Here is a 14,899-nt window from a genome sequence, read left to right as displayed (position 1 = left end):
GATTTTACTGGGAGCCAGTGCAGAGCAGCTAGTGCAGGAGTGATGTGATCTCTTTTCTTAGTTTTAGTGAGAACACGAGCTGCAGCATTCTGGATCAACTGGAGGGACCTAAGAGATTTATTAGAGCAGCCTGCTAATAAGGAGTTGCAGTAATCCAGTCTCAAGTAACGAACGTGAACCAATTTTTCTGCATCTTTTGAGACAAGATGTGCCTGATTTTTGAAATATTACGTAGATGAAAGAATGCAGTCCTTGAGATTTGCTTTACGTGGGAGTTAAAGGACAACTCCTGATCAAAGATAACGCCAAGATTCTTTACAGTGGTGTTGGATGCCAGGGCAATGCCGTCTACAGAATCCACATCACCAGATAATTGATCTCTGAGGTGCTCAGGGCCGATTAAAATTACTTCGGTTTTGTCTGAGTTTAACATCAAGAAGTTGCAGGTCATCCATGTTTTTATGTCTTTAAGACATGCTTGAATTTTACAGAGTTGGTTGCTCTCCTCTGGTTTTATCGATAAATATAGTTGAGTGTCATCTGCATAACAATGAAAGTTTATGGAGTGTTTCCTGATAATAACTAGTAACTAGCAAGGTACGCACTGATTCAAAGAGTTCACTCAAATACGGGAAATTACCACAACATTGTTAAAAGTTTAAAGATTTAAGTCATTAATTCTAAAGTTTCAATAAAATGCACTGCCTTTTCCTATTTGACCACTGGGGGTTGTGCTAATACGAGTGGCTGGAGGCGCTTTAATGGACATTACAGATCCCTTGTGCTTATGTTCAGGCTCCGGGACATGACACTATCCAGCGAAGGCTTCTATTCAGGCAGGAACCCTCGGTGGGAGAAACACTCTTCAAAAAAGGAGAAAAAGAAACGGAAACAGATCGTTTGCTTTTCAAAGAAATATGGAACGGTTCCTATCTCTTCCCAGAAGTAAACGAGAAGCCAGTGTGGTTGCTGTGTGCTCAATGAATATAAGAATGCAAGGACAACTGATAACAGAAAAGACAAGCGAACGTCAAGGTGTGAGTAAGCGGCAGTCAGCTTTTAGTCGTAGCCGAGACATTAGCGAGACATCTCAGGCTGCTCCTATTTCTGCTGTCATTTGATTAATTGGGAACCTTTTCAGAAAGTACTTGGACTTGCTTTAACTGACCTCAAAAACTGAAGGAACTTCAGTTCTTTGTTATTTTCCTCTAATGTCAGTCCTTTTAGTTTGTCTGTGAGTTACGCTCCATTACACTAGATGCATAGATTCATCATCGGGAAAATGTATGCGTTTTGCTCAAGTGGATACATTTTCAACTCAGCGATTTACACCAAATGCCGCTGTCAACATTCAAGTTAAATTGGAATACATTTTTTTTATTTCTCTGGTTCTGCGGCACCGACTTTGATTTTTCTTCTTTTTAATTATCCAATGTGATTCCACCAATGTTAAAGCAGAGCAATGCTGAGTCGGGCGTGTTCTGTTTTTAGTAGCTGAGTTAGTTGATGGCAAAACCATCAACTCCAATTAACAATTCAGGATTTGGAAATTTCTTATATGTACAATGTGTTCTCAGCCAATCACTGCCAGTGTCTGATGTCAGACACACACTGAAATAAAGAGTGGGATAACATAAATATGTACTGTGTGTTTACTCCATAGAAAGACATGCTGGACATCAGTCAAATCATGAAGGATCTGGCCAGCATGGTCCACGAACAGGGCGACACCATCGGTAAGACCTTCTGTGTGTGTGTGCCTGTGTGTGTGTTGAGGGTTGTTTACATCGTTTCCCCCGACTCAATTAGTAAAGATAACCTTTGTTGTCACGTTTTTAATTTGACATGCTTGATTAATAACGTGAGCTTGAAAATGCTGCCGGGCAAAAACAAACTTTGTAACCTAGACCTCGCTGCCACGCCGTGGAGATTCTTTGATGAGGAGCGAGATGCTCTGGGTTTATTCAAACAGCAGACTGTTGGAGAAAATCCATTTAGCCACCCTGATATCTGTAAACGGCTGCCCACACACCCTGCAGGGATTTAGGCCTGTCCAAAAAAACAACGACACATAGCACACAGATATCGGCCAGATATGCTTTGCTACTGGGTCACAAATCTGCCACTGGCTACGTCTGGGCCCATCACGAACATTCACTGGAGAATCAGCAGTTACTTACTGATGTCAGACAACCAAACAGACCAAGTAACACACCTGCAAAATGCTGCTGTGATGGGGTTGTAGATCAATTTAAATCGAAGTGAGACGATCTGATGAAGCCGGAGATTGGCGCTCTGGTGCTGCAAAACACTTTCAGCTGAGGCTGGAGGAGAGTCACCTCATTTACATCTATAATTTTTTTTCGGGCTTAGATAGCCTATGACATTATTTGGAGGCTAATATAATGTAACCTTAAAGAGCAAGCTGCAGGTTGGATCTTCAACATCCCAGAAAATGATCATTTGAAAATGAAGGGCTGTAATTCAGATTTTAAAAACTAGCCAAATCAGCAAATTCCGTCATACAAATTTATCTTTTTGAAGCATTTCATGTAGTTGGGTACCGACTTGTCACAATAACCGAAGTTGACTCTGTATAATTGTATAATGTGCCTCATTATAAAGAATTAATAACCGTTGTTAGTCGACCCATCTTGTAGAAACAGTCTCCTGATGGCATAAACAACACATGAGGGTGAGCTCCTCCTCCTCCTCCTCCTCCTCCTCGTAGAGCAGCACAACCAAATATGTGTAGTTATAATAGGCAATGTAGAATATATTAGTTACCAATCGGCACATCGCTCTCTACCCTCTAGTAGCGGCCTGGTTTCAATTGGAACGGGCTCCGTCTTCCCATAAGGCCATCAACTGACATCCAAGAAACCAAAAGTTCAGCGATCACCGAACTTGACCTATCACATATCTCAGATGTCCTTACTTGTGAGAGGAAGATTAAATGCACACATCATAGCGGTGACGATAGTCGGAATATGTAAGCACACATCTAAATAGTCTCCTCTTTTTCTACTATACCTTACTTTGACAGAGTCTTAGATGTAATAATGAGAGTGTCTCACACTTGAGGACCATGAGAAGTCAAACATGCACCATGCCATAATGGATTGAATGATGGTTAAGAACACAGCGCCATTCACAGCCGTACCAAGAAATTGCAGAATCGAACCTTCGTTTCCATGGTCACGATTCCACGCTACATAAACCAAACTTTCTAGGTCTGATGGAGCTGTGTACCAAGTTCCACCCAGTGGTGAGCGAGTACTTCAGAGAATAATTACATTTCTGACCAGTACATGGGGACACCCAGACCATACGAGATGATCACACTCATTGGAGACACTGGAGGCAATATTGGAGCGAGTAAAACAATCAAATTCCTACTACTGTAATAATTTACATGCAGTACTGAGGCACATAGAGCAGATCTCTGACACTGAGCTTTGTTAAAAGTCAATATTGGGGCTACCAGTGCTTCAGGGTCAGGCTTTACGGTCCTCTTCTTGAGGCATATAGAGAAGTTATGATGGGACGTCCACAAATCTCCCTCTGCATCAGGTCTTTTTTATGACGCCAACTGTTATGTCTCTTGGACATCAGCCAGCTGGCCCTTATGGGTTTCAAGGAGGACTTTCCCCAGATGTACTTTTGGCCTTGTTGCTTCAGTACACACCTGATTGGTTCTCCCGAGGAGAGAGGAATTAATTGGAGGTTCATCCTCCCTGGAGTTGAATTCTATATCAGCTGATGAGACATCTGCTGGACCTCAGATGTTGCTCCCCTCTGTCCTCCTTGTTTTCTCGAGCTATGTGCACTTTGACATTGTCCCAGACCATTTAATCTCTGAACCAAACTGCTTTCTGAGGGAATTTTGGTATCTGAACCAGAATTGTGTTTGAGTCTTTATAAAGTAGATTCCCAACATTTCAAGGATTATGCTGGCTTTGACGCAAGGCGTATCTACAGTATTATGAATGTAAACTAAAACTAAAAATGGCTGGTGTGTGTGTGTGTGTATGTGTGTCTCCAATCAAAGATTAGTATTCGGGGCACAAAACACAAGAGACAATCGAAAAGATAGAAGTTTTAATAGAGTTGTTTTGTTTTTCCCTTTTTTCGAACCACAACACTGACACATAGAAAATGATTTGTTCACGAAAAAACTATGAATCTCAGAGCATTGAATGTCTTTGCCTTCACTCAACCGGCTTCTCGTTTTGTACATCCGATTAGTAAAGTCTGGAGGTCGATGCTCTGGTAACATTAGATGAAGAGTGGTAGTAAGCCATGTTTTTATGCGGAATGAAAGCATGAAACACACACTTAAGCACCGGTGAGTCACATGCATTATTTGCAAATTGTAAACCCGAGCGAGTGAAAAACCAAGGCTGCAAACACTGCTGCTACACCACTTGCGGGCTTTCAAGTATGTATCGCTTCAAGCCGCGCTCCAATCAATGAAGTCACACTGCGGCAGGTGTTTTTCATCCTCCGTGCAGAGTGAGTCTGCTGTGAGTTCGCTGATAACTGAGAAATGCAACCCGTTTGAAAGTGTTACCCGCAGAGAGCACAAGAGCTGCTACCTTTACGACCCGCTGTGAATTCAGCATCGTCTACATCCATTTTCTGGCCATTCTTCACTCAAACAGGTGGTTCGATCCCGGGCTCCACTAGCCCCTGTCGACGTGTCCTTGGGCAAGACACGTAGGCCGTGCAAGCAGTGAATGGGTGTGGATGTAAGACTCAGTTCTGATGATACCATGACATTACAGCTTCTCCCATCAGTGTATGAATGGGTGAATGATGAGAAATAGTTAAAGAGCTTTAAGTGGTTGCTATACAATTACAGTCCATTGATCAACCAGTATGATAATCCATCTCTTCATTCACTCTGGACCTCCCAAACCCTGTCTCTGGCTCCCCAGCCCATTCACCGGAGACTCGGTACATTCCTCAAACAGCTGGTCACTGGAGTTGCTCGCAAACATTCCTATGACAAGAGAAAAAACTGAATTTGACGAGGATTATTTTCAGCAGCCAATTGTTACACATTTGATGCTCCAGTGATTATTTCCATCACAACGCATTTCTATTAAAATTGTAAATTAAATAGTCAAATAACACTTTTTTGACAAGTGGAAAAAAACAAATTATTGAGGGGACTAATGAGGGAATGGGCAACAGGTGAGATGACATGAGGACCAAGTGAAGGGAACAAGGGATTGACTATAGGGAGTGATCAAAAGCAGGTGAGAGAACAGGTGAAGGGAGTTGGACTGATGAGATGGGAAGCAGGATCTGGAATGACATGATAGTTGTTGAAACAGGCAGAACAACTAATAAAGGAAGGTGTGGAGCTAAACTGTTACAAACGTTCTTATCTTTGGCATCCTGAACAAGGTTCTCAAACAAACCTCTGTCCAAGTGAAAGAGAAAAACCTTCATGAATGTTAACGCACACACTGGCTCTCAGGCCACATTTACACATAGCCCAGTATTTACAGAAACGAATATTTCTGCCCCTCCGTTTTCAAAAATAACGTCGTACACACAAGGTCGTTTTCAAAAAAGTTTCTGTTCATATGAACCCGCATAAATACGCCCCCGGGCGCCATCATAACTATGCCAAACCTGTAGTCGGCAGTGTAACGAGAAGGATAAAGACATGCAAACCAATCAGAATTCTCAAAACCAACAACAACTACGAAAAACACGATCAACTTCCTTTTCCTTTAGAGAGTAAATATGGCGCGAGGTTCATTTGTATGGACAGACAGCGAAGTGGAGCTGCTGCTTCGAGTCACCTTAGATTATAAGGCAAATAAAGCACTCGATAATGTGGATTGGGAATCATGCCAAACTAAATATAGGGATATGTTGGCATTGTTCTTAGAACAGTACCCGTCCGAGACCTCCGAGGAGTATCCTCATGTCAAGGAGGAAATAACTCGGGCGCACCTAAGCAAACTAACTGTAAACATAGGACGCTCACATGACGTGAAGCATTTTTAATCAAATACTGTGATGTTTGACAACCTAAAACTCTGTTTGACCTAGTTCACACGCAAACACAAAAACTGAGTTTTCAGAAATCTCCACTTTGGCCAGAGTTTTTAGAAATGATCGTTTTTAGAAATGATCGTTTTCCGTGATAAAACTTCAGTTTTTGTGTAAATGAAAGGCCAAAACGCATGAAAATATATGCGTTTTCCCATCGTGTAAACGGGGTCTCAGAGGGTCGTCCGACAAACACCGAATGATTACGTTCTTGTTTGCTTTGGAGGGCGATGAGAAGAGGCCCCACCAGTTGGTGTTTGCTCTGCAGCTCAGATTCTGGAGGGTCCTTGCTGGCCATATCCTCGAACTGGCTTTAAATAAATATGACCGATTATCCAATAAACCCAAACAATGTAAAATGTACACTGAAAACATTCTCGTCAATAATGTCTTTTTGGGGGGGGATGGCATTTGTAACTAGCTGGCGACTAGCTGGCCATGGAGTTCTGATTTTGAGCGGCATCAAGGGAGCTCAGAGGAAGCCGAGCTAAATATCCTATAATACGTTGTTGCATATGAAAGACCATTCATATGGTATTTTGGACATGGAAGGGAGTGGAACACAGCGTGCTCAGACCGGAATGGGCGAACGGAGAGATGGCGGAGGACTCTGTGGAGGACTGCGGCGTTCAAGACATTATGCCACAGCAGAAGTCCAATCGGATCATTACAGAGCCGTGCAATAATGGACCTCTCCCCATTAAAAAGAGATGCACTGAAATTGCCGTTGGCCACTTTGAAGGCTCTCTTGGCATCGTGGTGTATGAATAATGTGTGATTGTGCTGTGGGGGACGTTTGTCGCAAAAGCAGCAGGTAATACAAAAGAAATGATAAGGCTCAAAAAAGGAGGGATTAGATTTTATTGCCCATTCATGCTGGCTGAGGACACACTATATAAAAGCTTTTGATTCGAGATATGCAATCAACTAGGTTGCTTCAGCAGGCAGACACAAACTAGCACACACAACACAAGAGGTTTTTAAAAAACGTATTCATTTGTAGACATCAAAGGAGTGGATTAAATTGGTTTTAGAGAGTGATTAGACTATTCTGTGAATGGACATGTTGGGGGCTTGTATCCATTTGATATCATGATGTATTACAGTTTTGTGTTTTAAGGAGATTTTTCGGTATTTGGAATGTTTGAATATAATTTGCCCAGAAGGTGGCAGTTAAAATCATTGTCATCGGTGTTCATATCTAACCAAAGTATTTATGAAGACCTTCCATATTCGAGCGGAACGTTCTTCTAAATCTGGCATCTCAGTTTTCACCTCAAAGTGCACCAGATTGATGAATTACACTTTTAACACATGGATAATGTTCCAGGCAATTTAACCACTTGACTTGTTAGGAGGAGTAAACACATCATGGTTTGGCTCGACTTGATTTCCCAAGAGACTATTTTTCTGGGCTTGAGGTCTGTGCCCCTAAATAAAATAGTGCAACTTTTGGAATCAGAGCCTGTGGACATCTTGTATTTCTTTTAAACTCTCGAAGGTCAATGAATGGAGGAGAAGTTTAGAACCTGAGTTCAGGACCACGCAGAGCTTTATTCTTCGTCCCACGGAATATTTGACCTTGCCAGTTGAAAGGTCAGACAAATTGTCACAGACAAATCGTGCAGTCGAGCGTGAGGGATTCATGGTTTTTGAAGTCCATATATCTTTGTCTAGTTTAAGTCAGTGAGGCTTACTGCGTAATTAACACTTTATTGTCATTCCGTCGGAAAAGTTGTAGTTGCTTAGCAACGACAGAAGCGACAGGAGTGTAAGACTCCCAAGCACCTTGGATACATTGATGAAAGCGGCACGGCTTGCGTTTTCCGCGCGTTTCAATTCAATTCAGTATATTTTATGTAGCCCAATATCGCAAATTCTGAATTTGCCTCAGAGGGCTTTACAATCTATACACATACAACATCCCTGTCCCAGCGCCTCACATCGGGAAAAACTCCCATTTTCTAGACGCAACATGTGAACGGCCCCAAAGGGTGCAGTGCGTCCGACGGGGAGGGGCGTGGCAAAGCTGACGTAGTTGAGACCTTGGTAATGACAAGGAGCTGGATATTTGGTCACATTGGTCATCAAAAAGTGCTGTAATTGTTATTGCAGAAAAAAAAGACTTGAGTTTAAAGTGCTAGTTTTGACAAATTAAGGAATGAATGAGTCCAGGGTTCAGCCTTATTCTGGTCTTCAGCGGGTCAGAGTAAACATTTGTTCCTCTGCCTTCTTCAACTCACAAAATGTGGTGCCTTTAGTCAATCAGCTGAATGCACTCACCTAACCCTCCCGCTCCTTGAGAGTTTCAACGGTAATTCTCTACATGCTCAAGTGGTGCAGTAATTATCAAAGGCAATCACCACATGAAACACGGAGTCTTTACCCACATCTCTGAACCGGCTGAAGCCTTTTTCACTCTCACAACACCAAACCAGTCAATAGCACTCTCACTGTTATTAGCCAGTTGCAAATATATGAGGGTAATTATGTGGTGATAACAAATATTTTAGACCATCCGGTTGATTAAACATGTTCTGTCTCGTCCCATTAACCTCTGTGTATTGGCATGAAGCCCTGCTGTTAACAAAGTAAACTATTAGACGGGTAGTGCCAGGTAACACCGGGGGCTGGTGGAGCTTTCATGTCAAGTTTGTGTGCTAAAATACGAGCACACGTCAGACCCTCTTTTGAAAATATTTTTTTAGCAAGTTGGGCTGCACAAATATCAAAGAGTGCGTTTAGTGTTTTATTTCTTCCTTTTGTACAATTTAAAAATGACAAGTGTCGCCTTCTCTTACATTACAAACATCGGGGATGCATATCTATTTTTGCCGACATGGTAATTGCTTGCTCTTCTTCATGTTGCTTCTTGACCTACATTACCATAAGTAGTAATGTCAAGCTTGTAAAAAGTGTGTGCAGGTGTGAGATTAATATGTCTGGTGTTTTTTTTCCACTTAATTTCCGGATGCAAACATCAAGTACCACTGGAATGTGGAGAGCAAGAGATTTTTAAGATGGAAATAGTCTGTTGATGAATGCTGATGCTAAAAATATGATACGACACAAACTCCATTTTGACTGATGATAAAAGTTGTCTGTCGAAGTCTTCAAAAACTTTTACCATGTACTGTGATGGGGTTGCGCCATACCAGATGAAGATGAAATCACTATTTAAGCTATATGTGGCTATATCACCACTGAAACATGCATTCAAAATGAATACCTAATATCTGTATTATGTCAATACATATATTATCAACATTCGACAAGACGTTATGGAAGCCCAATTTTGGCTGTAAGATTGAAATCCAAACCATTTTCTGAAAACAGACTTATACTAAACTATCATTCAAGTTAGTTTATTTTGTATAGCCCAGAATTATAAAAATATAATTTATTTTACAATCTGTACACATATGACATCCCAGGAACTCACATCGGATCAGGAAAAACTCCAACAAAACTAAAAATACCCCTTGACAGGGAAAGAAGGGAAGAAATCTTCAGAAGAGCAACAGAGGAGAATCCCCCTCCAGGATGGACGGAGCAATAGATGTCATGTGACCAGAAGGAATCATTACATTACATGTCATCTGGCCGAAGCTTTTATCCAAAGTGACTTACAATCATGTATCATTCATACAACGTAGACACAGCTACAGGGAGCAACTCAGGGTTAAGTGTCTTGCTCAAGGACACATCAACTAGGGCAGGATTGAACCGCCAACCCCCTGATTCAAAGACGGACCTGCTAACCACTGACCCATCGTCGCCCTGAACAGTGTTACAGAGTTACAACACATTCAATGAATATGACAGAAATGTACGAATAATGAGTAGTAGGCATGGACTACGATCATGATGTTGATGTTAAAAAAATAATATATATACATATATATATATTCATTCTGAGTTAAAATCGTCCTCTAAATGGAAGCAATTGAAGTTCCTTAGAAATTACATTACATTGAGCTAATGCTTTTATCCAAAGTGACAAATGATGAATAATGAGTAGTAGGCTATCGATAGTGATCAGACAACATGGCTTGTCATAAAAATATATAAATATATACAGGACTGTCTCAGAAAATTAGAATATTGTGATGAAGTTCTTTATTTTCTGTAATGCAATTAAAAAAACAAAAATGTTATGCATTCTGGATTCATTACAAATCAACTGAAATATTGCAAGCCTTTTATTCTGATTTATTGCTGATTATGGCTTACAGCTTAAGAAAACTCAAATATCCTATCTCTAAATATTAGAATATCATGAAAAAGTATACTAGTAGGGTATTAAACAAATCACTTGAATTGTCTAATTAACTACAAACACCTGCAAGGGTTTCCTGAGCCTTGACAAACACTCAGCTGTTATAAATCTGTTTTTTAACTTGGTCTGAGGAAATATTAAAATTTTATGAGATAGGATTTTAGAGTTTTCTTAAGCTGTAAGCCATAATCAGCAATATTAAAAGAATAAAGGGCTTGCAATATTTCAGTTGATTTGTAATGAATCCAGAATGCATGACATTTTTGTTTTTTTAATTGCATTACAGAAAATAAAGAACTTTATCACAATATTCTAATTTTCTGAGACAGTCCTGTATATCAACATTTTGGGATACCCTTTTTTTTCCTGGAGTGAGATGAGAAGATGTTTTGGGTGCCTCTTTTCGTGCATGTGAGGTTCTCCGTTATGCCCCACTGGGCATCTCATGGCCACCGCTCTGCACTGCGCTTATGTGGCGGTAATCGATTATAACCTGGTCCTGGCGTGTTGTCACGGAAGTGTATTGCCCCTCTGGATCCACCCCCAGGGAAACACTGTGAGCTCTGTCAGCTATTAGCACTGATAGCTTCTAGCCACTGGTTCAGCATATTAAAGGCTATGTAGAGGCATTAGAAATGCTCTCAATTCCGACACGCATGTTTAAAGAGAAATATAAAAAGGACAATTTTGAAGGCTGGAACAATAATTTATTGTCAAACAACAGCTGGATTATGTGATAGAGACTGCAATTGTTGTTAGCATTGTGTCGAGACAAAGGACACCTGTGCTCACCAACCTTATCTGGCATACTGCGCCATAGCCAGAGGCTGGGCGAGTAGTTTTTCAAGGGAATGGTAACAGTAGTTAGCTGGGCTTGAAGGCGACACATTTGTCAAAAAAACCTGAATCACACCTCCAATGCATTGAGTTAGAAAGATGTGGGGGGGTATTTGGCAAGAGTTGCATTGAATTATGGGAAGTATAGGTTTTTGGAGCGTTTTTAATCGGGATTAAAGTCAAGAAAGCTTGGCCTCTGATGCTTTTATTTTGCCTGCAGTACTTAATCACAGGTGTAATGCTTTTATTTTTTCTCATGAAAAATCAATCAAATTTGTACCTCAGCTACAAAAATGTAATCAAATTATAACCTAATTAACTGGACAAAATTGGTTGTGTTAATTTTTATGTTAATTCGACCAATAAATCAATTAAAAATTATAGATAATTTAATAAATGTATACACTTGCATACACTTCATCTTTTGTGTTAGTTTGTGTAATTTAACAATGTATGGGTGACATAGTTTAAGCATTTATTCCACTTCTCTTTCTTTCCTCAGACAGCATTGAAGACTACATCCAGACGACATCGTCCACCGTGGAATCAGCCAATCAGGAGCTTGCAAAGGCCAACCAGTACCAGGTATAATGAAGTGCCCCAAATACAGTGTGCTCCATGCTTTGCATTTACTTGGATTAGTTTTAATTTAGTGTACTTGACTGAGCTTTTGGATTGTAATGCATGAACAAGAAGCTTAGCTTGATCAGCCATGCAAACAGGGACTTTATTTACTAACTAAGATTACACAGCATTATCACATCCCCCACTAGCATAATAACAGAGGTGATGTAATTTCATGTCATACTTTAGTAGCTTTTGCCTCAGTTAAATTGATTGTCATAGAGACCAAATAAATTCACATAGTAGCCGGGAGTCTTGTAAAAACACAAACCCACAATTCCAATTTTATTTAAATGGTTTATTTAATAAGGGACAGTGCACATTGATAAAAACATTGCAGTAAATGTGCCAGAGTTAGCCAAGAGGCTATTTTTCATCTGTAGTCCCAATTCCGTGAGTCTCACTTCTACTGAGATAAGTTATAAATTAGCAATTTTTTCCTACAAGTGGTTTGACTAAGAGAGGAAAATGCATTAATGGGAAAATAACTGCAGGACGAAATTCGACAGCACATATTGGAGAAATGCTTTACGAGATGCCCAAGGGTCGGCTTTAGCTCTTTATTTTAAAGAAGTGTCTTCTGCATTCTGTCAGGGGATCTCAGTAGGCCAGAGCTCAGAGTGGCACTGTGCTGTGTAGGCCCCTGGCTATGGTAAATAATGTATTGACTTTAGTGTCACTGGGTTGATAAAGGATATACCTTTTTTAACATGGGTAGCATACTGTAGCTTCAGAGCGACATCTGAACTCTTCACTTCAGCCACGGTCGAGGATGTGTCGATGGTCCAGGATGCATCGATGGTCCAGGATATATCGATGGTCCAGGATGTGTCGATCGTAAAGGATCTATCAATGGTCCAGGATGTTTCGATGGTCCAGGGTGCATTGATGGTCCAGGATGTATCTTGTTGCGTTTTTGGACTTTTGGACCTTCAGTAAATAATTCTGAAGACAATTTTAATCTGATCTTGAATCAGATTCTGGCCATAGACTCAACTTCATCTTTTCTGTTTCAACCCCATATTAGTAGCGATTCAATATGAGAACGATTGCCGGGCAGTTTCTGGAGTCTTTCATGACTGCAGTAGTCTCTGTCTCTCCCCCAGTGCTGCTGCTCTACTAGTGAGCGAACAAATGAACGAATGGCAACAGCTTTCTCATTAATTGTCATTTCATTATCTCAAGGAGAGCTGAGCCGTGACCGAGCTCACACTGAGCAATTTAGCTCTCCGCCAATCCAGACAGCCGCCGGCTTTGCAGAGGCAGAGCAGCTGAAAGAAAGAAAGAAAAAACAATGAAGGAGAAGACAGAGAGACAGGCAGACAGACGGATAGACAGACCAAAAGACAGACGGACACCATGATAAATCACATGCAGAATTCACAAAGTACAATGCTGACATCCAAACCTAAGGTCCCTCTTTTTTCATACCATTGTTATAATGCATTCGCACCAAAAGCATTGCGAATTTTTCGTGCGGATAGATCCCGTGCAATGTCAATGCACAGACGCGAATGGTTGCGATTGACGCACATTTTCGCCAGGCGGAGTGCGCAGCACGAATTGTGCGTCTGACGCGCAAACGTTTAAATATTGAAACTTTGGCGAACTAACGGCGAGTTGCGAAAGCCAATCAACGTTGAGCTGCTCCGCCCGTCATCACCGACGTTGTGCCGTTGTTGAATCTAACTGGCTGCTGCTGCTCTAGTAGCGCTGGAAGAGACAGCTATTCAGACGTAGTCGTGACATTCACAGAGCTATGGCAGGAGGCATCAGACCCAGCCAGGTCCAATGGACCCTATGAGACGTGACGTCACAAAGACTCGGGAGGAAACACACTTCAGCTCATTTCAATGCTTACACTCCAATTGACACTTTGAGCCGGTCGGTGCATCAGGTACATGAGCAATGCATTAACATAAAAACATTTAACCTGTTTACAAGTGCAATTTTCAAAAGAGCCATTATTCGCCTGAAGATACATCTGGGTGACATGTCACCCAGATTTAGAACATGCTTTGGGTTTGAGCAATCATTTTTAACACAGCCAACAATGCCCCCCATTGCTGAGTGCATTTCAGCAAGATATGTTGTCTGTCTGTTAAAAAATTTGTTTTTATTTTTTGGGTTCATCGTGGCAGTGATGCATATGGACAACATAATTGTTTTTTCTATCTTCAGAAAGCCTTCAGTGCTTAGATCCGAGTTGCAGAATTGGTGATGCGGTCATGTCCAGACAATATGATGCAGACCTCAGTGCTTTTCTGATTTTAAGTCAGGCCAATCTGGAATTAAAATATGCCTGCAGTTTGGACCCGGATCTGGCTCAGGTCCGCTCAGGAGACTGTTGTTTGGGCGTTGGATCTGCCCTCAGCAAAGAAAGTTTAACACTGCAGCAAAGCAACACATGATGAAGCCTCCTTGAAGCTGGTCTTCATGCACCACTGCACATCTCCACCAATGGTCAATTAAAGGCGGATGTCATTTTCTTCTTGTGCACCGCCTTTTCAACTCAGATTACACCGAAAAATAAATTGAATCTATAATCCATTATCTGGGGGGCAGATTCCTCTCCCTGCTGCAACTTTCTCTAGTTGCAATGATGTTTTATCACCTCATCTGTGTTCAGTGGACCACAAACTCTGATTGTTGATCGCTGCGCAAGATGGTTTTTAATTACCAATAAAACACAGATGTTCTAGCAATTCAGTGAACAAAAGCTGTGGACATTTCACACGTAGCAAAACAAAACTATGACATTACTGAAGTCATTATTGATTTGCCTTGAGGTGGGTGGGGGGGTTCCATGCTGATGTCATTGTTCAGCCCATCCATCTTCAGAGCTGAAATTGATCTCCTAGTGAGCAACTACATCCTTCTGAGTCTCAAAAAACCAAATCGATGCAACACAGATTTTCTCCGGCTTAATAGCGGGTAATATAGAGTGCCGGCTATTATGGTTCTAAAAGGAACAGAGACAGGAGGAAAAGGAAGAGAAAGGAAAAAAAGAAGGAAGATGGCTTGAAAATGATTGGGTATACAGATGGACCCATTCACACGCGACACAAACAAATTGTTGCCCTTCTG

The 14,899-nt window shown here is 41.2% G+C and overlaps 1 protein-coding gene across 2 annotated transcripts in view; it reads left to right on the top strand.

Moving 5' to 3' along the window:
* The window catches only part of tsnare1 (T-SNARE Domain Containing 1), a 124,922-nt gene that overhangs the window by 46,552 nt on the left and 63,471 nt on the right, over positions 1-14,899 (top strand). For both annotated transcript variants that reach the window (XM_056434464.1, XM_056434462.1), the window contains exons 6-7: positions 1,664-1,736; positions 11,691-11,773. In XM_056434464.1, the coding sequence (XP_056290439.1) occupies positions 1,664-1,736; positions 11,691-11,773 (156 nt within the window). The remainder of the gene's footprint in view (positions 1-1,663; positions 1,737-11,690; positions 11,774-14,899) is intronic.

This window comes from Pseudoliparis swirei, chromosome 16 (genome assembly GCF_029220125.1).
Source record: "Pseudoliparis swirei isolate HS2019 ecotype Mariana Trench chromosome 16, NWPU_hadal_v1, whole genome shotgun sequence".
NCBI lineage: Eukaryota > Metazoa > Chordata > Actinopteri > Perciformes > Liparidae > Pseudoliparis > Pseudoliparis swirei.
Note: the sequence above shows the minus strand (reverse complement) of the source record. Positions and strands in the feature narration are given on the sequence as shown.